This window comes from Sapajus apella, unplaced genomic scaffold (assembly GCF_009761245.1).
Source record: "Sapajus apella isolate SASKATOON/1434 unplaced genomic scaffold, GSC_monkey_1.0 scaffold126, whole genome shotgun sequence".
Lineage (NCBI taxonomy): Eukaryota > Metazoa > Chordata > Mammalia > Primates > Cebidae > Sapajus > Sapajus apella.
In genome coordinates this window covers 2225368-2250845 of record NW_022437066.1, presented here as the reverse complement: position 1 = coordinate 2250845, position 25478 = coordinate 2225368, and the positions used below count along the sequence as shown (strand labels likewise).

General features: G+C 48.5%; 1 protein-coding gene across 6 annotated transcripts in view; it reads right to left on the bottom strand.

Annotated features, from left to right (window-relative positions):
• Positions 1 to 25478, bottom strand: part of CAMSAP1 (calmodulin regulated spectrin associated protein 1) — an 88458-nt gene that overhangs the window by 8072 nt on the left and 54908 nt on the right. For all 6 annotated transcript variants that reach the window (XM_032261918.1, XM_032261917.1, XM_032261920.1 and 3 more), the window contains 10 exons: positions 25051 to 25190; positions 24871 to 24967; positions 11523 to 11700; positions 9388 to 9479; positions 8817 to 8901; positions 5716 to 8137; positions 3921 to 4057; positions 3316 to 3524; positions 2888 to 2990; positions 542 to 657 (listed from right to left, as the gene is read on the bottom strand). In XM_032261918.1, the coding sequence (XP_032117809.1) occupies positions 542 to 657; positions 2888 to 2990; positions 3316 to 3524; positions 3921 to 4057; positions 5716 to 8137; positions 8817 to 8901; positions 9388 to 9479; positions 11523 to 11700; positions 24871 to 24967; positions 25051 to 25190 (3579 nt within the window). The remainder of the gene's footprint in view (positions 1 to 541; positions 658 to 2887; positions 2991 to 3315; positions 3525 to 3920; positions 4058 to 5715; positions 8138 to 8816; positions 8902 to 9387; positions 9480 to 11522; positions 11701 to 24870; positions 24968 to 25050; positions 25191 to 25478) is intronic.

The window sequence follows — 25478 nt, the reverse complement described above, 5'->3', positions numbered from 1 at the left end:
GGTAGGCTGGACTACAGATATTTTTGACTATTTAAAATGGGAAGTAAAAGCTACTTAAAGTCTATTCAAAAGAATTTTAAGTTATAAATTTTTAAACAAGCAAAGACAAAGGTAATCAATAATTTATCTCCTTTCTAAATTCAGCAACTTAGCTATAAAGACACAACCAGGAAAATAACTTGTAAAAAGTCTAAAGCTCAAAGGCCCCAGGATATACTCCTCAGCCACAGCAGCCCCTCCAGTTCACCATGTCCTGAGACCACGCCTGGCTCCAAGGGCAGCTGGTGAGAACCAAGAAGCCCCAGCACTCCCTGGCTCTGTCGAACCTGCATGGCAGACAGCAGGGTGGACCACCAAGAGGGCAAGGCAGGACTAAGAGCTTCTACTAAACTACATGCCCATTTCAGCACTGAAGAGCTAAAAATAGCCCTCTTTGTTAGAAAAATACTTTTTAGACCAAAATAGAGAACAGTTAATGCAACAGCCACACAAAGGCCTGCGGCCGTGTATACGATAACCTCTAAGGAGGGAAGGCCGTCACCTGTGTACTCGGCCACCGAGGCCAGGGAAGACGCTGCCGACGCGGTCTCCCAGTCTCGGTCTGTGCTCCGGCTCGGATTCCGGCTCAGTATGGGCAAGGCTTCCATGGATTCCACTCTGCAGGCAGAAACGGACAAGAGACAGGCAGGTAAAGCGCTGGCTTCTTCTCACTACCGCTGGCAAAGGGCTGGCCCGCAGCCGGAGCAGGAGCACATCAGCAGGGGAGGAGGCTTCTAGTGACGGTGGGGCTCGAGTCGCCACATCCCCCACATAGAACAGACGCTCTAAGCAAAACGCAAAAGCAAACACTCCAGGCACTAAGGGGATGAAGACAGAGAGGAGTCAACCCTTCACCAAGGGGGTTCCCCTCCACACAGCCTTTGCTCAAGGCACCGCCCCCTCGAGCAGGGCACAGGCACAGCACTGAGCCACAGTGCTGCTGGCTCAGGAAGCCACAGGATGAAGCCTGGGCCGCTCATGCTGCCCAGCCAAGGATGAGACCTAGGGTAGGAGGGGCCACAGCAGGCCAAGTCTGAAAACCTGGGCCTCAGTGACTCTGATCCCTGGAAGACCTGAACTCTACCCTGCAGGGAAGTCTCCACTGAGCACAACAGATGCCAAAAGTCTGGACACAGCTGCTCAGAGATGTCAGCTGCTGCTCTCATGAGAGAGGCAGACAGCACTGGGGTTTGAATCCACCCAGGGTAATTGATGGCCAGAATAAAAACCCATGCAGAAATCTGCAGTCCCTTGGAGGGATCCGCCACAAAGCCCAAGGACAACGAGGAGCCATGAGATGGGGAAGAGACAAGAAAACGTGGCCCACGGGTGCAGACGGAGCAGGGGCCACATGGTGTAATCATAAACATAAAGTGACATGGCGGGGCACGGTGGCTCACACCTGTAATCTCAACACTTTGGGAGGCTGAGGCGGGCAGATCATGAGGTCAGGAGTTCAAGAACAGCTTGGACAACATGGTAAAACTGCATCTCTACTAAATATGCAAAAATTAGCTGGGCATGGTGGTGCATGCCTGTAGTCCCAGCTACTCGGGAGGCTGAGGCACAAGAATTCCTTGAACCCAGGAGGCGGAGGTTGCTGTGGGCTGAGATTGCAGTGAGCTGAGATCGGGCCAGTACACTCCAGCCTGGGCAACAAAGAACAAAAGTCCATCTCAAAAGAAAAAGGAACACACGGGCGGGGGAAGACCCTTGCTCCACGGAGGGGACAGCACAGGTGGAGGAAGCAGTGAGCAGGAGCTGCACAGTGGTCACTAAAGTCCTTGCAAGGCAATTCCGTGAGGTCCAGACCAGTCCCCAACCTCTCCCCCAAAGTCACTTCCTCATTACATGAGCAGTCCTGGGGCCCACCTGAGAAGCTGTGCTGAGAAAGATGCACACTCACTTCTGGGCCGCTCAATCAGAGGCACAAGGCCGCAGTCTCATCACAGGAAACCAAAACTGAGGCAGCCAGGATAACTGACCTGTGCTTACCAGAAGTCAAGGTCGAGGAAGGCCCAGAAAGGCTAAGGAGCTGCTCTGGATTGAAGGAGACTAAAGGACCATGGCATTTCAAGGCCATTTGTAGCCCCAAACCAGATCCTGGACTGGGGGACAACACAGTTGTCAGGGACACTCTTGGGACAACTGAATGGGGACTGTGAGTCGGATGAACATGCCGGCTTGGTAACTGATCACACAAGAAAACACCTTGCTCTAGGACGTCCACACTGCACAGGCCAGACGTCTCCAGCTGAGTGGTTGTTTCCATTTGCTTTTAGTGTTGGGGGTTTGGCAGCGCCTCAGTCTGGAGTGCAGTAGCATGAGCAGAGCTCACTGCAGCCTCAACTTCCTGGGCTCAAGCGACACTACCACCGCAGCCTCCCAAGTAGCTGGGACTATAAGTGGGTGCTACCACGCCCAGCTAACTTTTTTTTTTTTGGTATTTTTTTGTAGAAATGGGGGTCGCACTCTGTTGCCCAGGCTGGTCTTGAGCTCCTGGGCCCAAAGTGATCCTCCTGCCTCAGCCTCCCAAAGTGCTGGAATCACACGAGTGGGCCACCATCCTTGGTCTCCAATTGACTCATGATGATGAAAAAGCACACGTGCAAGTGTGGGAGGGTGGCGGGGAGAGCAGTAAAGCAGACGCCGCCAAGTTTAACCAGCTGGGGAGCCTGCGTGAAGGGCACTGGGATTCCTGGTGACAATTGCAACTGTTCTGTAAATGTGAAACGATAGCAAAGTTAAAAGTTACAAAACCCTCTCTCAGAGTTTTTAATCAGGAAGTCCTACCCTCCCCTCCCAACATCCTCCAGCCCATCCGGCGGCAGCGTCTCAGGCCCCTTACCGCTGAGAGGGCGTGCCCCCGGAATGAACGCTCTCAGGTTCCGTCGTCGCTGCCGAGGCCAATGACAGGCTGGAGCCTGACTGAGTCCGGCTCAAGTTATCAGCTACCAGAGACAGAAACCGACAGTGGTGCATGAACAACATCCGACATTTCCGACAGACACCTATCTGTTCCCTGTACCTGTTCCCCTCACCTCGCCCTGCAGAGCTCGGCCACAGGGGCTACATCCCCATCCCGCCCCAGGGAGCCGGGCTGCACCTGGATGTGCCGCGTCTCAGAGCAGCGGTCTCGACATTCTCATGTGTGAAATGGGGAGAGCCATCTCCACCCATCCCACCTCACACTGCTCTTGAGAAAACGGAAATGAGATGAAGCCCGTGAGGCCGCCACCGGCGGCAGGAAGCGCTGCCCATGCAGGGACTGCTTACGGGTGGAGGAGCACTTGGTTCCCGAGTCACTGCAGGACTCTTCCCGGTGCACCGACTTCGGCCGCGGCTTCTTGGGCTTTGACTTGGGCTTGCCGAGCCCCTGCTCCTCTAAGATCTGCTGCTGCTTCCTCCGCAGGTACTCCTGCTTGATGAGCTCGCGCCGCGCCTTCTCCTCCTCCTTCCGGACCCGGTCTTCCTCAGCTTTGCGTCTGGGAGAAACACATGCCCAGACACTGCTCGGTCATAGGACCTCTGCCATGACACCTGCGCCACAGCGCTCTGTCCAGGTGCATTTCTCAGCTTCCCCCCAGCCGCTGGGAGCAAGGGCGGCCAGCCTCCACAAGTGGAACACAGAGGCTGCGAGGGCAGCCATGGAGATGATGACCCACCCAGGCCACGCCGCCCCACCGGCCACCAGACACACACGTCCTGACTGCCCATCAGCAGGGACCGTGAAAGTTCAGGGAGGTCGTCTGTGGGAGAAGGGAGACCCTCACAGGCACTTGCTGCTGTGGTCCGTCACCAGTGCCAGGAAGGGAAGAGGGGCTGCAGGGGACCCGCCAGGCTCCTGCTCCGTCTGCCTTCCCCCGAGGCAGGAGGCTCACCGGGCTTCATCGCGCTTGAGCTCCACCTCTGCTTCCAGCTGCTGCTTGCGCACACGGGCCTCCTCGGCCTTGCGCTGCTGCTTCAGGAGGAAGGCTGCCCGCTTCTTGGCAAGCTCATCTTCTGCTTTCTGTTCATCCTGCAAGACAGAGCCACACACAGCATGACAGGAACCCCCTCAGACGCCCGATGCAGCCATACGCAACCCAGCAGCAGACTTTCACTGCACTTTTAAAAGTTTAACGCATAAAGACTTCTACACTTTTCTTTAACTGTTACAGACTCTAAAATATGAATGGAAGACAAACGGCATTTCAAAGGCACTAGGCATCACCAAACTTTCCAAACGCCTCACACGAGATCCAGTTTGCCTTAAAAAGTACGTGTATATTTCCAAAATAAAAGGCTGGGCACGGTGGCTCATGCCTATAATCCCAGCACTTCGGGAGGCCAAGAAGGGTGGATCACTTGAGGTCATGAGCTTGAGACCAGCCTACTGAACACGATGAAACCTTTTCTCTACTAAAAATACAAAAATTGGCCAGGCACAGCGGTTCCCGCCTATAATTCTAGCACTCTGGGAGGCCAACAAGGGTGGATCACCTGAGGTCAGGAGTTCAAGACGAGCCTGGCCAACAGGGTGAAACCCTGTCTTCACTTAAAAAAAAAAAAAAAAAATTAGCCAGGCATGGTGACACAAGCCTGTAATCCCAGCTACTTGGGAGGCTAAGGCAGGAGAATCATTTGAACCCAGGAGGCAGAGGTTGCAGTGAGCAGAGATCATGCCCTTGTACTCCAACCTGGGCAACAGAGCGAGACTCTGTCCGAAAAAAAAAAAAAAAAAAAAAAGCGAATACTGAAGTTTTGTTTACATTTCAGAAGTGCAACCACCAAACAAAGCTTGCCTCTTTTGCTAAGAAATGCCTGATTATTTGGTATCCTCTCACTCAAATTCACAACTGCCTGGAGGCAAAGCAGGAAACAGTTGCGCGTCGCTTGCCCAGGAGAAACCTTCTGAGAAACAGGTTGTCCTTAGGTGACTTCCCTGATGCGTGAGCATCACGGAGTGTGCATACACCTGGATGACAGAGCCCCCGAACGCCTAGGCTCTATCAGCCACTGTTCCTAGGCTACAGACCTGTACAGCATGACTGTACCTGATAATGTAAGTAACTGGATCAAAATATATCTAAACACTGAAAAACTACAACAAAAAACATGGTCTTATAAACTTAGGAGATGATGAACATCCCTGACAGGAACATCACGTGGCTCAGTAGCTGGCTATGAAAACAATTCTCACAGTTGACACTTCCCTTCATCTCTAAGGAAAAAACATTACAAGACAGACACAGACAAAATGTTTTTTGAAGTTGCTATATCAGAGGCTGGCAAACTTCAGCCCACAGGCGAGGCCTCGCCACTGCCAGCGCATTCTAGCGATGAACACTTTTTACACTTTGGGGTGGGACGAGGCAACAACAGGGTTTTGACTAGAAAATCACCAAAAGAAAACTATGTTGAAATCACGTGAAATTCCAGTTTCAGGGCTCGGAACAAAGCTGTCTTGACCCATGCCACACTCACTTGCTTGCGTACAGCCCAGGGCTGCTTCTGGCCAAGCAGAGTCCTCGGGACAGAGACTCTGTGGCTCACAAAGCCAAACACACATGTCCCCAGGCCTCTTACAGAGGTGGCTGGCCAGCCTGCGCAGATGTGCGTTCTCTAACTCTCTTACAATCACGTGGGGTGGCAACATCTCACGAGCACCTGAAACAGATGCTACCGATCTCTTACCTTGAAGAAGAAGCCAACCCCCGGCTTCTGGTCGCCTTCGCTGATGAGGTCCGCCGAACCATCGAGGCTTGCCAGCTCCCCATCCTCGTCAGGGGCCTTCAGGTCAGAGAGGTCCACTTCAATGAGGCTGGCCCTGCTCCTCAGGGGCTCCTCCACAGGGACACTCTCTTTTCCCGAGATGTCTGAGGAGCCAGGCCCTGCCTCTTTCACACTCGCATCCAGAACTTCTTTGAGGCTCATCTGCTCCGACAGAATGTTCGCGTCTTTGGAAGAAGACAGAGTAAATGTCCGCTGGTTGTTTTCATCATGGAGCCTGTAACTGTCGAAGAGACACTTCCCGTGAGGGTCACCACTGGGCTCTGGGGCGCCTTCCAGGCTGGGATCTGTGGGCGTCCGAGGGTGGCTGCTGGCAGGGAAGGGTCTCAAGTGCGGGAGCGTCTCTATACTGGGCGTCGGGGTTTTACTTCGGGAGGAGCCTTGTGGCCTGTCTTTCGGGACCTTAAGCTCTGCTGGCCTTCCGGAACGGGAATTCCGGCCCTGACCCAGTCGGGGGGCTTTGCGGTGGCCAGCCATGCCCGTGGGAGAGAGTGGCTCCACGAAGTGGACCGGCGCCTTCACTTTGTGGTCCTGCGAGTTATTCTTAGAGCCCGGCACTGGGACCGTGGGGGACTTCATGAGAAGCTGCTCCTGCTGCTGAGAGATTTTCAGGATGGCCTGCTGTAGCGTACTAATGGTTTCGTTGAGCTTCTCAATGGAAAGGTCACATTCGTTCATGTCGACAACCTCCCCGACAGTGTCCTCCAGGAGGGCGGCGGAGATCACCTTATTTCTTTCCAGCTCCTGCAGAGCCAGGGGGTCTTTTGCTTTATGCTGTTGAGCAAAGGCGAGGCTCTCTCTGTCCACATCCTGAGGCTCGGGAAGGAGCTCCTCTCTCTGCTCCTCCTTCACAAGAAAGTCTTCGGTTTTCGAAACGCCATCCTCACACTCCTCCCCATTGTGCTGAGAGTACTCCTTTGTAAAGTGCTCCGGCCTGACGGCGGGGGCGGCCTCAGCCTTGCCCTTCTTCACCACATGCAGGAATGCGGCCTTGCCGAGCTTCAAGCGCTGCCTCGCCGACAGCGCCTCCATCTTCTTCTTCTGGGCCTCGATGGCCCTGCGCTTCTCCTCCAGCTGCATGTGCAGCTGCACTAGCTCGGACGCCAGGAGGCTGGCAGGGTCCCTGCCATGCCGGCCCGGGCTCTGTTCCCGCTTCTGCCTCCACGTCGTCAGAGGGGCAGGGCAGCTCTCGGATGCGTCTGGCGTGGTTTTCTGGGAGCTGCTGGTGCTAGACTTGGTTTCGCAGCTGTTGAGTCTCTGGAGCTTCCTCTCCGCAAAGCTGGTCATCTTCACGCTCCCACTTGCCACGGAGACACTGCTCATCTGAGAGGCTGTGCTCAGGCAGGGGCTTGAGCGGCCACTGGCATCATCTTTGTCTTCGTGTTCCTTCACCTTCATGTCCTCCTGCAGTTTGGCTGACTCCTCCTCCCCGATGTATTTGCTGAGAACCACAGGATGCGCCTCACCCATGAAATCGTGCTCGGTCTCCTCTAAGTCCACCACATCCGAGTCAGAATCCTGCCTGAGGAGAGTCCACGGCTCTGAATCGTGGGAGTTGGGGCTTTTTGAACAACTAACATATAACCTTCCTTCGGAGTCCTCATCGGCCCTGCCTACGTGAAGGAAGAAGCCATCTGTGGATGGTCCCTGGGGGAACTGATCGAATCTGCTGAGGGCCAGGGGCCCACCACATACCTCTCCTGCGGTTTCCACTGACTGCGGTCCTGTCTCAGTGGGGTCAATGCCCATGGGAAATTCTGAGCAAGGAATCGGGGTAAAAGTCCTATTCAAGTCACGACTACCAGTCACTTTCCTTCGTACCAAAGGCTGGGGGCCCTCGCTGGGCCTCCTGGACGCAACGCTCCTCGGTCTCCCTTCCCCCCGTTCGTCCTCCTTGGTTATCACCTGCTTCTCTTTCGTTGGCTTAAGCACTGCTGGCATCAAAGGCTCCAGGAAAAAACTGTCAGGCTTACTTTCCGAGGTGTCCTGCTGTCCCTGGGGAGACTGGGCACTTGCTGTAAGGCCTGAGGCCCGGGGTGAGGCCCTGGGGAACTCCGGGTCAGCACGCTGGGGAGCCACGTCTGCTCTAACAATAGCCACTAGCTCCTCTTCCTCATCCTCAATACTGACATTGTTCAGGAGGCTCTTCCCGTGGGTCTTCGTGGCTGTGGGGTGTGGCTGGTTCTGTGGGGTCAGATTAACAATATTGGATGCCAAACTGTCTTTGCTGATGGAGCGGGCCAAGCTGACGCTGTCGCCAGAGCTGGGATCCACTTCACAACTCGCAGCGTGATGCAAAGCAAAAGGCGTCGGCTGGGACGCGGGCCTGAAACACAGGGAAGGCCCACTGGGTGCGCTGCTGTATACACCAGAGACCCCCAACACGGACCGGGAGGTGAGGATGCCGGCCACGCAACAAGAACACGTCTCTCACATGCAGGAGATTTAAACTCACTCTTCCCCGGGGCAGAAGAAAACCAGATATCATTTCAGCTTAGTGATTCTCAAACACTGTAGTCCCACGACCTCTTGACGCCCTTAAAAATTACTGAGGACCCCACAGAGCTTTTGTTTCTATTTGTCAGTATTCCTCTCTATTTATCATCCTAGAAATTAAAGCTCAGGCATTTTCTAAACACTGATTAAAATTACAGTAATAAGCCCATTCTATGACAATGACTATATTCTCCAGGACACAAGTTTCCAGTTCAAGGGCAGGCACTGCTTGACACCTGTACAGCTCTGGGATCTGGCTGGACCTTCGTACCTGACTCCCCTGCTGCCACACCAGCAGCCTCCGAAAAATCCCACAGCACACTCGCAAAGAGTGAGGCCGCAGAGAAGCAGTCGCTCCCTGGTGTTGTTATAAAAATAATTCTGACCTCAGGGACTCCCTAAAAGGGTCTCGGTGATCCTCAGGGGGTTGGGATGACATACATCTTCAGGAACTGCTATTTAATGTAAAAAACATTCCAAACAGACATCTCTGAAACGGAGAGACTCACCTGGTTTTTTTTTCTGGCCATGCTATTGTTGCTCCTCGAGGCTGACCATCGACTCGGGTCAAAGAATTTGATCGATGTCGCTGATCTGCAGTTCAGAGGAAACAGACGGTGTTAAGTAACCAATTTTCTATCCCTCGAAATTCTTTCAATTTGACCATCATTTCTCTGGAAAAATGTCCCGCAAGTCAATACACCAGAAGGGCCCCAAGGAAAGCAGAGAAGCAAAACCATACAAGGTTCACTCATTCCCATGGCAACACGTGGTTCAACAGCAACTGGTCCAATGAAATCACCAGAACTGAGAGAGAACTGGAGCACCTGTGAGCCCCTGCTGACGCAGCATCACTCTGCATCTACTACACAGAACATAATTGCTCTCAAAGATACTTTCACTGCAAGGCGATACATTCCAAGACACATCAACACAAGTTAAAATGTACTTGGCTAGTGTCTTAACTAAAATCACTACATCAGAATAAGATGATTTAGTTTTGAGATATATGATTTTTACTAATCTACAGTAAGGAGAAATTCAGGAAAAAAGATGACAGGGAAGAAACAACATTCTTACCAGGGATGTCCTCTCCCTGCATGGATTTTTGCTGTTTCTGTCGCAGTGGCAATAAAGGATGGGATGGGCTGAAGGCAGCAGTTCCTTTCCCACTAAATGCAAAAAGAATTAAGGGTAAAATCACACCTTTATCAACTTTCAAGTTCAACAACAAATGCACAAGTGTACAGGACCATCCTGAATTCATACCAAGCTATGAGAAACTCGGGCTGTTAGGGAAAAATTAATGACTCTAAAAATGAGGAAAAAGAGTACCAGGAACTTCAAGCTTGGGATAAACATCCACACACTGGAAACAAGGGCACACTGACTCCCAGATGTGTCTACAACACAACCAGCTTCCCAGAAAAGCAAAACCTTAGCCTGCCATTAGAGTGAACTTTTGAGATAAGCAAAAGTAAAAAGAAAATGTGATCCTTTGACAAGTAACAGTTTTCAAATATGCACATTACTGCTTCAATAAAAAAAGAGAGAACTTCAGAGATAAAACAGACCACAAAGATGATGCCCGCTGTACTAAACCACAGCTGTGAAAATACTGATGAATAACTTAAACCCATCAGAGAGCAGCATGAACATTCCCACACTGCTGGTGGGAGGGTAAAAATGTACATTTTTAGAGGACAATATGGCAATATCCATAAAAACCTCAAAATTACTCACACTTTTCCATTGCTTGGATTACAGCTTAAGAGAAAGAACAATGAGAGGTGCACACGGAGGCACGGGTGTGCGGGCCGCACTTCCAGGAAGAACGGCACACGCGGGAAAGGCAGAGATCACAGGTATGCAGCTTGTACACCCCTGAGACTGGCACCCAGCAGCCCCTGCCACTCCACAGGTACCAGCTACGGAGAGAGGGACTCAGGGCAGGGAGGGGGAAGCCAGGAAAAGCAGGAATGGCACAGGGCCTTATGTCAGGGCCACAATGCCAGCTTTCTGTGCTCACACACACACCGGGCTCAACAACAGACATGCAAAGACCAGAGGGAGGACGTCAAGTGTCCACGCTGTCCCCATGTGAGTGATGGCTCAGCTCGAGGCATTCTCCCCACTCAGTGACCCCACCTGTGCTCACAGGCGTGGAGTTACCGCCCCACCTCTGCTCTCAGCTCTGGGGACGGACACCCCAGTCTCAAAGACCCCCCACAGAATACAGGCAAGCCCCTCCCTGAGCTCTGCCCCACCCCTGGGTGTGCACCGCCCTCACTGCCTGCATCACAGGGCCCTCTCAACAAGTGCTTTCTCCTGGCTCTGGCAGCCCCACATCCCATCCCTCAGCACGGCCATCAGTCTGGCTCCTCTCAAACAACCTGAAACAACTGAGTCCACTCTAAGCCATGCTGCTCACCGAACCATTCATTTATGTGAATGATTTAAAATCACTCTGAACGCTGTCTTCACCTTAAACCCCACCTTCAATGGCCACATTTTAAACGCTGTTTCTCTACCTCAGGTGTGCTGATCGGCTCCAGGCCAGAAGCGCTATGGGCCTGCCGCCTCATGAAGCACAAAGCTCACTCTGACTTCAAGGGGAGCTTCCTACACCCCCTTCCCCAAACCTCCCACAGTCTGCCCCAGATATGTTTATCCAAATTAGGTCTTCACTGTGAAAATTCATTTTCGAAAAAACACATTTTAAACAATCTATTTCTAGAGTTGTTTAGCCTTTAAACAGCTCTATGCACTTTCACTAGAATCAAATTAATTCCTCCCTGAAGTTAATGAAGCAAATACCCTTCTTTGAAGAATTCACAATACTTGAAATGCAAGAGGATTTCATTCTTTATGTCCATGAGACCATAAAGAGCACATCTAAACTGTGAATTCAGCTTTCTAATCTTTAGATCATGTCTTCAACAGTGTAACACATAGTAAAAACAGAACAGAAAACACCTGTTTGATGAACAATGCTACATTAGGTACACATCCTTGAGGAATTGCCAGCTAGTACCATTCCCCTCCTCTGGAGAGGGGACAGAGAGGCCAGAGGGGCAGGGGCAGAAGGAAAATTTTTCATAAGCTAATACAAACTGCTTATTTTTAAAAAGGTAACTTCAATTAAAACTTTAAACAAAACACAGAAGGGGGCACAAGATGGTGAATTGACTGTGAAAGCGAAGAGACAGACTTACAGGTATTCAGGCTCCTCGGGGTGCAGGTAGTGCCTGTGACAGCCTTCCGCCGGTGGCTGCGCAGGGGGCTGCAGGTCAGCCAGGGTCCCTGAGGCAGGGCTGCCTAGGAAACTGCGTTTAGTCGCATTGGAGATAGGTACAGGAGGCCGGCTGCTTTTCTGGTGTAACGCTGTTTTGGCTGCAGAAACAGCATTTTTGCATTGTGACTTACAATACTAACTAGAAGCACAGAAAAACCTGCAGCTTTTATAAGCTCCGACTCAACTTTTTCTTGAAACCAAACTTGTGCCTAAAAAGCTGGTTTCAAGTTTAACAAATATATTCTGTAGTAACAAGTACTACAGATATTGTAACAAAATAAATACTAAAATTAGAAGACACAACACAGATGAGCACAAGAAAAACTGAGGGGAAACATAAGCCCAGCTGATGCGCTCTGTCTTGGTCACCATCTAGCACCCACACAAAAGCCCTCCGCTGGTGGGCTGCTTCCAAAACCACGTGCCACCTTCACCAAGCCTGGTGTACACAAGATGCCCAACACCGAGGCTCCTGAGAGAAGGTTTGTGCTTCAGCTGCCAAGAGCCACCTCGCTCAGCCCAGCCAGTGAGAGGCCGAGGCAGTGTCATTAGGGCATTCATCTAGGCCCAGCATGTGGGCGGCTGCTCTGGTGGGTCCCTTCAGCTCCAGCCCCTGGGGGTCAGGTGAGGTGCTGAGCCTGGCTTGTACGCCACTCCCTTTCTTGGCCCACGCCTGCTCACCTACCTCTCCCCCAAAGGCTCAGCCCCCAGCAGTGACTCTGTCTCTAAGGCTGCTTCCCAGAGAACTAACCTATGGGAGGTGGTGCCAGGAGCAGCTCAAAAAGGCAAGAGGTGGGGCCTTATGGTGGGGACCAGTGGGAGGGTATCCACTAGGTGATGTGTTGTGAACACGGGGGAGGGAAGAGTAAGTACGAGGGGGTGATGCCTGCACTGGGATCTGCAGGTGGTCTGGGTAAAAGATAAAGAAGGCCGAGAGATAGCAACATGAGACCAAAAGTCAAGGAAACTAAGCTGTGCTCTCCTACAGCCAGTGGCCGAAACCAGAAAAGAACGGCCGGTGGGGAGGCTAAACCCCCAACCCAAGAAGGCTGCAATGCCAAGGGGAGGCCCTAGATAGGAAGAAAAGAGACTATGACTCATGGGATACAAACTTCTAGGCCTACAGAACCTCAAATTGTCAGATTACCTGAAATTCTTTGAGCCTACAGAAGAGGGCTCCCCTCCCTGTGAAGGAACAGCATCCCTGCGTCAGCATCCCTGCTGGCCCCATGCTTAGAGATGATACAGAGACCACTCTCTCAAGATGACATGTGCTTCCCCCAGGCACATTATAATCAAATTGGCAAAGACAAAAGGAATTTTGAATTCAGCAAGAGAAAAGTGACTCATCACATACATGGGAACCCCCAAAAGACTATCAGTAGGATTCTCAGTAGAAATCTGCAGTCCAGAAAGAAATGGAATGATATATGCAAAACGCTGAAAGGAAGGGGGAAAACCCCAACAAGAAGACCGTATCTGACAAAGCAGTGCTTCAGAAACACAGAGGAAATAAAAACATTCCCAGACGAAAGTTGAGAGAGTTCATCGCCACTGCACCTGTCTTCCAAGAAAAGCTAAAAGGAATTCTTCATGCTGAAACAAGAGAACACTAAACAGCAATACAAAAACATAAGAAAGTATGAAACTTACTGGTAAAGGCAAATATACAGATTATCATTAACAGTGGTAGATACATCACTTTTAATTCCATTATAAAAGTTTATAGAGGCCAGGCACAGTGGTCCATGCCTGTAATCCCAACACTGTGGGAGGCTGAGGTGGGAGGACCACATGAGCTCAGCAGTTCTAGACTAGCCTGGACAACACAGCAAGACCTCATCTCCACTTAAAAAAAAAAATGTAGCTGGACGTGGTGGTGCAAGCCTGTAAGTCCCAGCTACTTGGGAGTCTGAGCCCATTGCAGTGAGCAATGATCAACCCACTGCACTTCAGTCCAGTTTGTGCAACACAGCAAGACCTTGTCTCAAAGAAGAAAAAAAGGTAAAAAACAAAAACATTTAAAATAGCAACAAACTGGCCAGGCGTGGTGGCTGCCACCTGTAATCCCAGCACTTTGGAAGGCTGAGGCAGGTGGATCACCTGAGGCCGGGATTCAAGATCAGTCTGGCCACATGGTGAAACCCCATGTCTACTAAAACTTAGCCAGGTGTGGTGGCAGATATCTGTAGTCCCAGCTACTCAGGAGACTGAGGCAGGAAAATTGCTTGAACCCGGGAGGCAGAGGTTGCAGTGAGCTGAGATTGCACCACTGCACTCCAGCCTGGGTGCCAAAGCGAGACTCCATCCCAAATTAAACAAACAAACAAAGGACAATAAATTATGTTAATGATTACATAGTTTTTCTGATTGTTTTTTCTCCGCACACTCCTGGAAAATGCAGAAAGAGTTACGAATGGTGGCATTAACTGCAGTGTAGAGGGGGGAGGCAAAGGCTGAGTCTTACATGTAAGTGAAGGTGAGTCGTCATTATCTTATAACAGACAACTGTATCTCATGTAAGCCCCAGGTAACACTACAAAGTGATATAAAAGAAAGAGAGAAGAGAAAACAAAGACCATTAACACAAAAACAACAACAAAACACAAATGAAGACAGCAAGAGACAAAGACAAGCAAAACTGTTAAACAGTTAACAAAATGGAAAAAGAAAATCCTTTCCTAGCAATAATTACTTGAATAAAAATGGATTCAACTCACTAACCAAAAGATAGAGCACAGCTAAATAAGCTAAAAACCAAGAATCAACAGTATACTCCCTACAAGAAACTACTTTTGACTGAAGAGCAAATACAGGCTGCAAGTGAAGGGATGAAAAAAGATATTCCATGCAAATGGTAACCAAAAGCAAGCAGGAATGGCTATACGCATCTCGGACAAAACAGTAATAGCAGAAGGCTTCACTAATCTACTTTAAATAATGGGCAGAACATCCAGACAGGAAATTTAACAATAAAATAACAAAGAACAGCAGGCTTATGCAACCCTCCAGATTAAATGACCTCGCAGACACACAGACTTTTCACCCAGCAGCAGCAGAATGCCTATTTTTCTCAAGCACACAAGGCCTATTCTCCAGGACAGATCATATGTTAGGTAACAAAACAAGTCTTAAAAAATTTAAGAATATCAAAATAATGCCATGTCTTTTCCAAACACAATGGAATGAAACTAGAAATGAATAACAGCAAGAAGGCCGGGCGCAGTGGTTCATACCTGTAATCCCAGCACTTCAGGAGGCCCAGGCAGGCAGATCATCTGAGGTCAGGAGTTCTGCCAACATGGTGAAACCCCTCCGATACTAAAAGCACTAAAAATTAGCTGGGCATGATGGCGGGCACCTGTAATCCCAGCTACTTAGGAGGCTGAGGCAGGAGAATCACTTGAACCTGGGAGGCAGAGGTTGCAGAGAGTCGAGATCACTCTCGCCTGGGTGACAGAGCAAGACTCTGTCTCAAAAAATAAAAATAAAAAAATAACACTAAGAAAACAGGAACACTCACAAATACGTGGAAACTAAACAACACATTCTTAAACTACCATTGAGTAAAAAAGAAAATCAAAAGGGAATTTTAAAAGTATCTCAAGGTGAATGAAATGAAAACACAACACACCAAAACTTGCATGATGTGGTGTTAATAAGAAGTCTGGGGCCAGGTGTGGTGACTCAGGCCTGTAATCCCAGCACTTTAGGAACCTGAGGTGGGAGGATCACTTGAGGCCAGGAGTTCAAGACAAATCTGGCCAATATAGCAAGACCCCATCTCTTTAAAAAACAAAAGGAGGTCTGCAGCAATCAACACCTACATTAACAAAGAAGCAAGACTTTAAATCAACAACCTAACTTCATACCTCAAGGACTAGGAAAGGAAGAACAAACTAAGCTCAAAATCAGCAGAAGGAAGAAAATAATAAAGATCAGAGCTGAAATAGATCAAACAGAGAAAAACAATAGAAAAAATTCAACAAAACTAAGCTGGTTTTGGGAAGACAAAATCGACAAACTAATGAAGAAAAACAGAGACGACTCAAAATCAGAAATAAGAGAGGAGATATGGCCAGGCGCAGTGGCTCATGCCTCTAATCCTAGCACTCTGGGAGGCCAGGGCAAGTGGGTCACCTGAGGTCAAGAGTTCAAGACACCAGCCTGGCCAACATGGTGAAACCCCGTCTCTGCTAAAAGTAGAAAAATTAGCTGGGCATGGTGGCGGGCACCTGTAATCCCAGCTACTTGGATGCTGAGGCAGGAGAATCACTTGAACCCAGAAGGCAGGGGCTGCAGTGAGCCAAGATCGTGCCGCTGCACTGCACTCCAGCCTAGACAACAGAGAGAGACTCTATCTCAAAAAAAAGGAGATATGATAATTGATGCCTCAGAAATAAAAATGATCACAAGAGACTGTTACACCAACAAACTGAATAATGCAGAAGAAATGGATAAATCTCTAGAAAGATACAATCTATGAAGACTGAACAAAGAAGATATCTAAAGCCTAAATAGACAGTAATAACATAGAGACTGAAGCAGTAATCACAAACCTCCCAAGAAAAAAAAGCCCAGGACCAGATGGCTTCGCTACTGAATTCTACCAATTCTTCTTAAACCCTTCCAAAAAAAACAGAAGAGGAAACACTTTCAAACCCATTGTATGGAGACTGCATTACCCTGATACCAAAGGCAGACATAGACACCAGAAGGAAAGAAAACTACAGGCCAATTATCTCTGATTCACACAGATGTAAAACTCCTCAATGAAACACTCACAAACAAAATTCAACAGTCCATTAAAAAGATTATACACCATGACTAAGTGAAATTCCTACCCAGAATGCAAGGTTGGTTCAACAAAGGCAAATCAATGCAGAACCACATGACTGGCCAGGCGCAAGAGCTCACACCTGTAATTCCAAAATCCCCGCACTTTGGGAGGCTGAGGCAAACAGATCATGAGGTCAGGAGTTAACACCAGCCTGGACAACGTGGTAAAACCTCGTCTCTACTAAAAATACAAAAATTAGCTGGGCATAGTGGCGCACGCCTATGATCCCATCTGCTCAGGAATCTGAGGCAAGAGAATCGCTTGAATCTGGGAGGTGGAGGTTGCAGTAAGCCAAGATCATGCCACTGCCCTCTGGCCTGGGCAACAGAGCAAGGGTCCCCTCTCAAAAAAAAAAAGATCATTTCAATAGTATGCAGAAAAAGCAGCATATGACAAAGTTAAACATCCATTCATGATTTAAAAAAAAAAAAAAAAACTCTACACAAACCAGGTACAGAAGGAGCTTACCTCTTCACAACAAAGATCATTTAAGAAAAGCCCACAACCAATCACATAATTAAGGGGCGGGGACTGAAAGCTTTTCCTGTAAGATCTGGAACGAGACAAGGATGCCCACTCTCACCTCTTCTATTCAACACAGTACTGGAAATTCTAGTCAGACCAATCAGTGAAAAGAGAAGACGGGGACGGGGGTGGGGGGGGGGGGGGGGGAGGGAGGAAGGAAGAAATGGGGGAGGGAAGGAAGGAAGGAAGGAAGGAAGGGAGGAAGGGAGGAAGGGAGGAAGGGAGGAGGGAGGGAGGGAGGAATCAATCCAAACTGGAAAGGAAGAAATAAAATGTCTCTTTGCAGATGCAAGGTGCTATATATAGAAAACCCTAAAGGCTCTGTAAAATAAGTGTTAGAACTAATTAATGAATTCAGTAAAGATGCAGGACACAAAATCAACATACAAAAATCATGGCATTTCTATACACTAACAATTATCTAAAAAAGAAATCAAGAAAACAATCTAATTTATGATAGCATCAAAAAGGACAAATACTTAGGAATAAATTTAACCAATTAGTAAAAGATCTATACACTGAAAACCATAAAACACTGATGAAAGAAATTAAAGACAACAAAATTAATGTAAAGATATCCCATATTCATGGATGAAGTAATACTGTCAAAATGTCCATACTACCAAAAATGACCTACAAACTTCACCGCAATCGCTATCAAAATCCCAATGGCATTTTCCACCAAAACAGAAAAACAAACCTAAAAGCTGTATGGAAGAACAAAAGACCCAAAATAGCCACAGTAATCTTGAGGAAGAACAACAAAGGTAAAAACATCACACTCCTGATTTCAAATTATACTACAAAGCTATAGTAAAATAGTATAATACTGGCATAAAAAGACACAAGCCAATGGAACAGAATTGAGATATATGGTCAACTGATCTTTGACAAAGGTGCCAAGAATACACAATGGGGAAAAGACAGTACCTTCAGTAAATGTTGTTGGGAAAACTGGATAACCACATGCAGAAGAAAGAAACTGCGCCCTTACTTCACACCATATACAAAAATCAACTCAAAATGGACTGAAGACTTAAACTAAGATAACCTGAATGTGCAAAACTCTAGGGAAATCATCTCCTTGACATTTGGCAATGATTTGGTTATCACACCAAAAGTACAAGTAACAAAAACAAAAATAAACCAGAGGAACTATACCAAATGAAAAAGGTTGTGCAAAGCAAAGGAAACAAAATGAAATGGCAGCCTACAGAATGAGAAACTATTTACAAACTGTATTGCCAATAAGGGATTAATGTCCAAAGTACATAAGCAAGTCAAACAACTCAACAGCAAAAACACAAATATCCCAAATAAAAAGTGGGCTAAGGTCTTAAAGAGACATTTTTTCCAAAGAAGACATACAGATGGCCAATAGGTATCTGAAGAGTTGCTCAACATGACTAATCATCAGGGAATGCAAATTAAAACCACAATAAGGTACAAATCACACCTGTCAGGATGGCTATTATCAAAAAGACAAGAGATGAGTATTGATGAGGATGTGGAGAAAAGGTAAACCTTTGTATACTGTTGGTGGGAACATAAATTGGTACAGCCATTCTGAAAAATATGGAGGTCACTAAAAAAACTGCAAATAGATCCAGCAATCCCTCTTCTGGGTATATATCCAAAGGAAATGAAATGAGATTGCTAAGAGTTATCTGCACTCCCATGTTGACTGCAGCACAGTTCATAATTGCCCAGATATAGAATCAGTTTGTCAACAGATGAATGGATGCAGTGAGATGAATGGATACAGAAACTGCGATACATACAGACATCCAATGGAGTATTACTCAAACTCAAAAAAGAAGAAAATCTTGTCATTTGTGACAACACAGATGGACCTGGAAGACACTATGTACAGTGAATAAGCCAGACACAGAAAGAAAAATACTGCTTGATCACATGTGTATGTGGAATCTAAAAAGTAGAACTTGAGCAGAGAACTGTTTGCCAGGGGCTGGTGGGTGAGGGGAACAGGGAGATAATGGTCCAAGCATAACAAGTTTCCACTTTAAGGTAAGGCGCAGCGTCGGACTACAGTTAGCCATAGTGTGTTGTATACTTGAAATCTGCTGGGAGATTTTAAGTGTTCTCACCACATACAAAGGTAACTATGTGAGGAGATGGATATTAATTAGCTTGACCGTGGTAACCAGTTCACTACGTATATGTGTATCAAAACATCATGCTGTACACCTTAAATATATACACTTCCAATCTTCAACAGGATCTGCCCCCATCTTCCCTCCCAGTTACCAGGCCTATAACCAGGGTGACATCCAACAAAGCCCTTGCCTGAAAGAAAAGGGCCACACACCCATCCACCCACCCCATGGAGCTGCAGGGTGTAGCCAGCTGGTTTCAGCAGCCAGGGGAGGCTGTGAGGTGCTGGAATCTGAGGGCCTTTGTCAAGGGAGCTGGCTGAGGTAGAACGTGTCTTTGGGAGGACCCAAGCGCTGGATCTGGCGGGAACTGGGTGATGATGTACTAGAGCATGCATGGCACTGGCGCGCGCGCGCGCGCGCACACACACACACACACACACACACACACACACACACACACACACACACACACAGCAGGAGCATGGGGAGTGTGCCGGTCAGAGGGTACCCACAGCAGCACCAGGCAGCCCCCTTCAGTCACCCACTTCATTACACCTGGGTTGTATGAAGCAATGATTGGCGGGGAAGCAATGACTGGCAGGGAAGCAATCACTGTGGCAAGAGGGAGACAGTTTCAAAGTGAGAGGATTTGTGGAGGTATCAGAAACCAGGTGGCCGCAGTCACTATGGTAAATGGCAAGGCTGGAGGAATGGCCATGGGGCCTGGTCAGCAGTCACAGATGTAAGAACAGGGCTCTGCTTCCCGAGGCACAAAATACAGAGCCAACAAGGGCACTGATAAGCTTATCCCACGAGAAGAAATCAATAAATAAAGGATGAGTAGATGCTAAGGGCAGCTGCGCCCCCTGGAATTCAGTATGCCATGCAGGATGGATCCAAATTACAACCTCGTGGTATAAAAATTACTTTTAGGGCAAGTGCAGTGGCTCACGCCTGTAACCCCAGCGCTTTGGGAGGCCGAGGCGGGTAGATCATGAGGTCAGGGGTTCAAGACCAGCCTGGCCAACATAGTGAAACCCCGTCTCCACTAAAATTACAAAAAAAAAAAAGTTAGCCAGACGTGGTGGTGGGTGCCTGTAACCCCAGTTACTCAGGATGCTGAGGCAGACAACTGGTTGAACCTTGGAGGCGGAGGCTGCAGTGAGCTGAGATCGCACCACTGCACTCCAGCCTGGGCGACAGAGCGAGACTCCATCTCCAAAAAAAAAAAATTATTTTGATGGCCGGGCATTGTGGCTCACACCTGTAATCCCAGCACTTCAGGAGGCTGAGGTGGGCGGATCACCTAAGTTCAGGAGTTCAAGACCAGCCTGGCCAACATGGCGAAACCCTGTCTCTAATAAAAAAATGCAAAAATTAGGTGGGCATGGTGGCACCCACCTATAATCCCAGCTACTCGGGAGGCTGAGGCAGGAGAATCACTTGAACCCAGGAGGTGGAAATTGAAGCCAGCTGAGATCATGCCACTGTACTCCAGCCTGGGCAACAGAGCAAGACCCTGTCTCCCCTCCTCCAAAAAAAAATTACTTTCACATTTGCTATCCAACAGACTCAAAAAACAGCTTTTTCAGAGCTTTCCTTTTGTGAACAGGGGCAGAAACTTTGGAGAAAAAGGTGCCAAAATCCCCTCTAGGGGAGCCCTCCTGCCTGAAAGCAACCAGAGAAGCCCATGTGCATCTGCAGACACACATCACCATGCGCTTTCCAGCCGTTCTGCGGCCACACATCGCCACGTGCTTTCTACCCAGCTCTACAGACACACATCACCACGCACTTTCTACTCATTCTGCAGACACACACTGCCATGCACTTTCTACCCTGTTCTGCAGAAACACGTCACCACACATTTTCTTTTCTTTTTTTCTGTTTTGAGACAAGTCTCGCTCTTGTCACCCAGGCTGGAGTGCAGTGGCGCAATCTCAGCTCACCACAACCTTCACCTCCCAGGTTCAAGCGATTCTCCTGCCTCAGCCTCCCCAGTAGCTGGGATTACAGGCGCCCACCACCACGCCTGGCTAATTTTTGCATTTTTAGTAGTGACAAGGCCTAACTATGTTGGCCAGGTTGGTCTTGAACTCCTGACCTCAGGTGATTCAGCCTCCCAAAGTGCTGGGATTATAGGCATGAACCACGGCCCCCAGCCCGCCACATGCTTTCTACTCATTCTGTAGACACACATCACCATGAGCTTTCTACTCAGTTCTGCTCCCCTATGAGCCTATCTGCCTTTCCTGAGGAAACTGATTCGTCCTTCCCATACAAGCTTCTTCTCCCCCTGCCTCTCCCTGGGAACACAGGGTGTATGAGCCCCTATTTCTAGTTACTGAGCAAGCCTGCTTCTGTGCCTGCCATATATATGCCTATGAATAGCTGTGAATCTCTTTGTGTCCATATTTCCTCCCAACAACACCCAGTCTCTGTGACCAGCAACACTAAGGTGAGCATGCATGGCAATGATTCCCCAGTCATTCCCAGAGGGATCACCAGCTACACTCCCAGGTGAGTGTGCACTGGGAAAGGAAGTGGGCATCAGACCCCATGGCCTTACAGGTATCAGTGGAGGGAGAACACGCCATGGGAGTGTCTGGCAAGTCAGGTGGGAGAGAACAACACAGGATCCAGGGACTCCAGAGCCACAGAGAATCACACGCCATTAACGACAGCCCCTGATGTGCACGGGGCACTGCACACCTGCTGACAGTGTGTCCAGAACTGCCCCTCACATGCTGGGTTCCGCCACCCACTCACTCCAGGGCATAAGGCCAAATGCACCCGTAAGACGGGTGTGGTGCCTTGGGACTGAGTCTGCAGGGGCACGAGCTACAGGCACACACGGCCCAGACCCTTGCAAGCTGCCACCAGGGCACCAGCAGCCCGCCGAGCTCCTCTCTACAGCCACGAGGGCCCCTGTCGACCACCGATAGAAAAGGGGGAAGCCTGGGCATGGTTAACAGTGGATCAACTGGGAACACAGACAAACTCTGCCATCAGCCACTCTCAGGCCAGGACAACAGGCACACGCATGAAGCAGCCAGAGGTAGGCAGGTATGAAGACTAAGAGCACCAACTATCACCTGCCAAGACCAGTGCTGTCCCTTAATATGGCACCCTCCTGGGGAAGACCAGTCAATCACTTGGCAGCAAAGTAACTACACTGGACCCCTTTCAGCCTGGAAGGTCCAGCAATTCACTCTTCCAACAGCAGACCTGCATTCTGCGTCTGAGGGTTGGCCTCTCCTGGCCACAGGGCTTCAGCAGGCACCACTACCCAACAGCTGGCAGCAGGACCCACTGAATAGGACCCCACGTCTACTTTATTAGACCAGAGACACCCCCAGCCTCGGGGGTGCACAGCAGGCCGATGGTTATGAGGCCCCCTCCCCAGCTATGTCTCATCCCAGAGTGAAGTGAAGTTACAGCTGCTTCCTAGCATTTCTGAATCTCAGTTCCCAAGGGCCAGCAGGCAAGAGGAGGAGCCCCACGGGAAGAAGGGGGCTCCAGCCATGACTCACAGATGGTGCCCAATGGGAAGAAGCCTTTACCACCAGACAGGACAGGTGAAACCGCCTCGTAAGCAGCAGGAAACACAAGACTTCTTCCTTGAGCTGGACAGTATCATGACAAGGGTGAAGAAAGGCAGGAGGAAGGTGGGAGTAGCCAGAGGGGACGGAGAAGCCAGAGGGGATGAACAGCAGAGAAGAGGCTGCAGTCATGAACACATGAAACAAGGAAAAAATGAATCTAAAAACAGGAGTCAGCAGTAGTCTTGACTTCGGGCTAACCTCACTAAAATGAAGGCAGCAGGTTTAACAGCACTCCAGTGTTGCTGGCTCTAAGACAGAACAGTCACCGCAGAAGAAGAGTTGGGAAGGAAAATAAGTCCAGGGATGAAAAATTAGTTAAAGGTCACCCATGAGGAAGTGAGGTGACTAAAGAATATTCTAACAGCAAGGTAACCCGGTTCTAAGCTTTTGTTATTCTTACTGTAAAATCGCGCGTGCGCACGCACACACGCACACACACACACACACACAAATTGCATAAAACATACATAGAGCTTAACAAATAATTATAAAGCAAAATCCAGGTAACTACCACTTGGGTCCAGAACAGAAAGTCACCAGTCTGTCAGGAGCACCCAACATGCCCAATGAACCACTGCATTTTGACACACGCACACGCACACCCGGAAAACACAGTGGAGCTCTGCTGCTCCCCAGCCTGTGCATGTGATTCTGTGCCTTCACGGTCAGGAGAATCCTCCTTGAAACTGCTTGTGGCTGCGGCTCACACATGCCCAGTTTTGCACAGCATCTTGCGGCACGGACATAGCACAACACGCCCCTCTGAATGCAGAGGCACATCTGGGAGCTGCTTTTTAGCTATTATAAGCAGAGCTGCTCCAGGCATCCCTTCTCTGTCTCCTGATGCATAAGTACCAATTTTCCCTGCAGAAACACAACAGGAATGGGCTTGCCGAACCAAAGGGCAGGCAGCCCACCGGGTAACACTCAACAGCTTCGGAGGCTGTTCCAAGTACACTCTTGCCAGCAGTGCTGAAACATGCACTCTCAGACACTGCCCCGCACCTGGGTCCTGTTCGACCACCTTGTCACAAACCAATATGGAGGGTATATATACGCACAGATGCCCCTCAGCTTACAATGGGGTCATGTCCCAAGAAATCCATCATAAACTGAAAATAGCAGGAAGTGGAAAACACACTGAAAACACTTAACCTAGCAAACATCACAGCTTAGCCTAGGCTGCCTTATGTGTGTTCAGATCACTTACATTAGCCTATAGCTGGGCAAAATCTAGCACACAGCCTGTTTTCAAGTAGAATACAGTACTGAACAGCTGTGTAATTTCGTGACTGCTGTCCTGACAGTAGAAAACAAAAGGGTTGCAGGGCACAGGAAGCGGGATTTCCACTGAATGTGTGTCGCTTTTGCACCACGGTTATGCTGGAGAATCTTAAACAGAACCATTGTAAGTTGCAGGCCGCCTGAGTGTCATCTTTAATTTGCATTCCTTGATGACTGAGGCTGAGCAGCTTTTCATAAATCAATTAGGCACATGGGGTCCCAACAAGTGTCTGTTCTTTTGCCCTTTTGCTGCTGTTGGTTTTTCCTCCTCCTCACTGCTGTGAGTGTGCTATTTATATATTCGGGATACTAGTTATCTACTACATACGTTGCAAGTATCTTTTCCCTTTCTATAGTTATTAATGGTTTTTTTTATTCTCTTCATCTTTCAAGGAAAAGAAGGTATAAATTTTAATGTGGCTGATTTTGCAATCTTTTTTGAAACTTTATGGCTAATATTTTTTATATTCTTTGTAAGAAATCCTTTCTTAACCCAAGGTTATAAAGCTATTCTTCTATATTATCTCCTTAAAACTTTCTAGATTGTCAAGCCTGGCAGATTATTTTAATCTGTGGTAAACAGATTTTCCTTCAGTTTGTTCACATTCTGGTGATGAGAACAGCCATCCTAGAACTTTTAGAGTTATGCAATTTTAGAGCTATGCTTCGTAACTCAGTAGTTCATCAGAATCACTTAGAAAGCCTATCCCCAACACTCAGGCCCATCCCGGGAGCCTGACTCCAAAGGGCAAGGCAGGGCCCAGGGCTGTGCGGCTGCACGGAGCTCTCCCAGGAACCCTGCTGTGTGGGAAGCACGAAAGCACTGGGGTGCTTTCTGATACCGTACCTGGGCTCTCAAGGAAACCACGGCCAACCTGGGGAATGTCTGTTACTCACCGTCTTTCAGTTCCTGAACATCCCTGGGCTGAACGAAATCTGGCTTGACATTCTCAAACCACCAAAAGAGCTCCGCAATAAAAACCATAACATTTGGCTAAAAGACAAAACAAAAAGCCAAAGTATAAGTGATTTATTCACGCGTGGTTTTAGAAGTGCACGCTAATAATTCCTTATTACCTTCAACACTAAGGGCGCATACAGCATATCTTCCAAGGTGAGATAAAAACATTTATTAAGATATTCATTGGAGAATTCTCTCAGAAGCCGAATATTATACAGACTGTCAGCCATCGACGTTACCTCCTTTAAGCATATATCTAATAGACAAAAAGAAAATTACAATTTATTATAAAGGTATTCTGCTTCTAAGAGTGTGTATGTATGCATAGCATTCTGAACTGGAAACCATTTTATATAAAGGTAGTAATGAAGGTAATGACACATTGAGAGATTTAACAAGTATAAGATGTATCATGAGTAACACTAAGTATAAAAAGAAAACACTCAAGAAAAAAACTGCAGGAAATCTGTCAAGTCTGAATATGACGGTGAACATCGAGAAAGCATAACAGAAACCGCTCAGATCTTAAGAGCAGGCTTCCAGA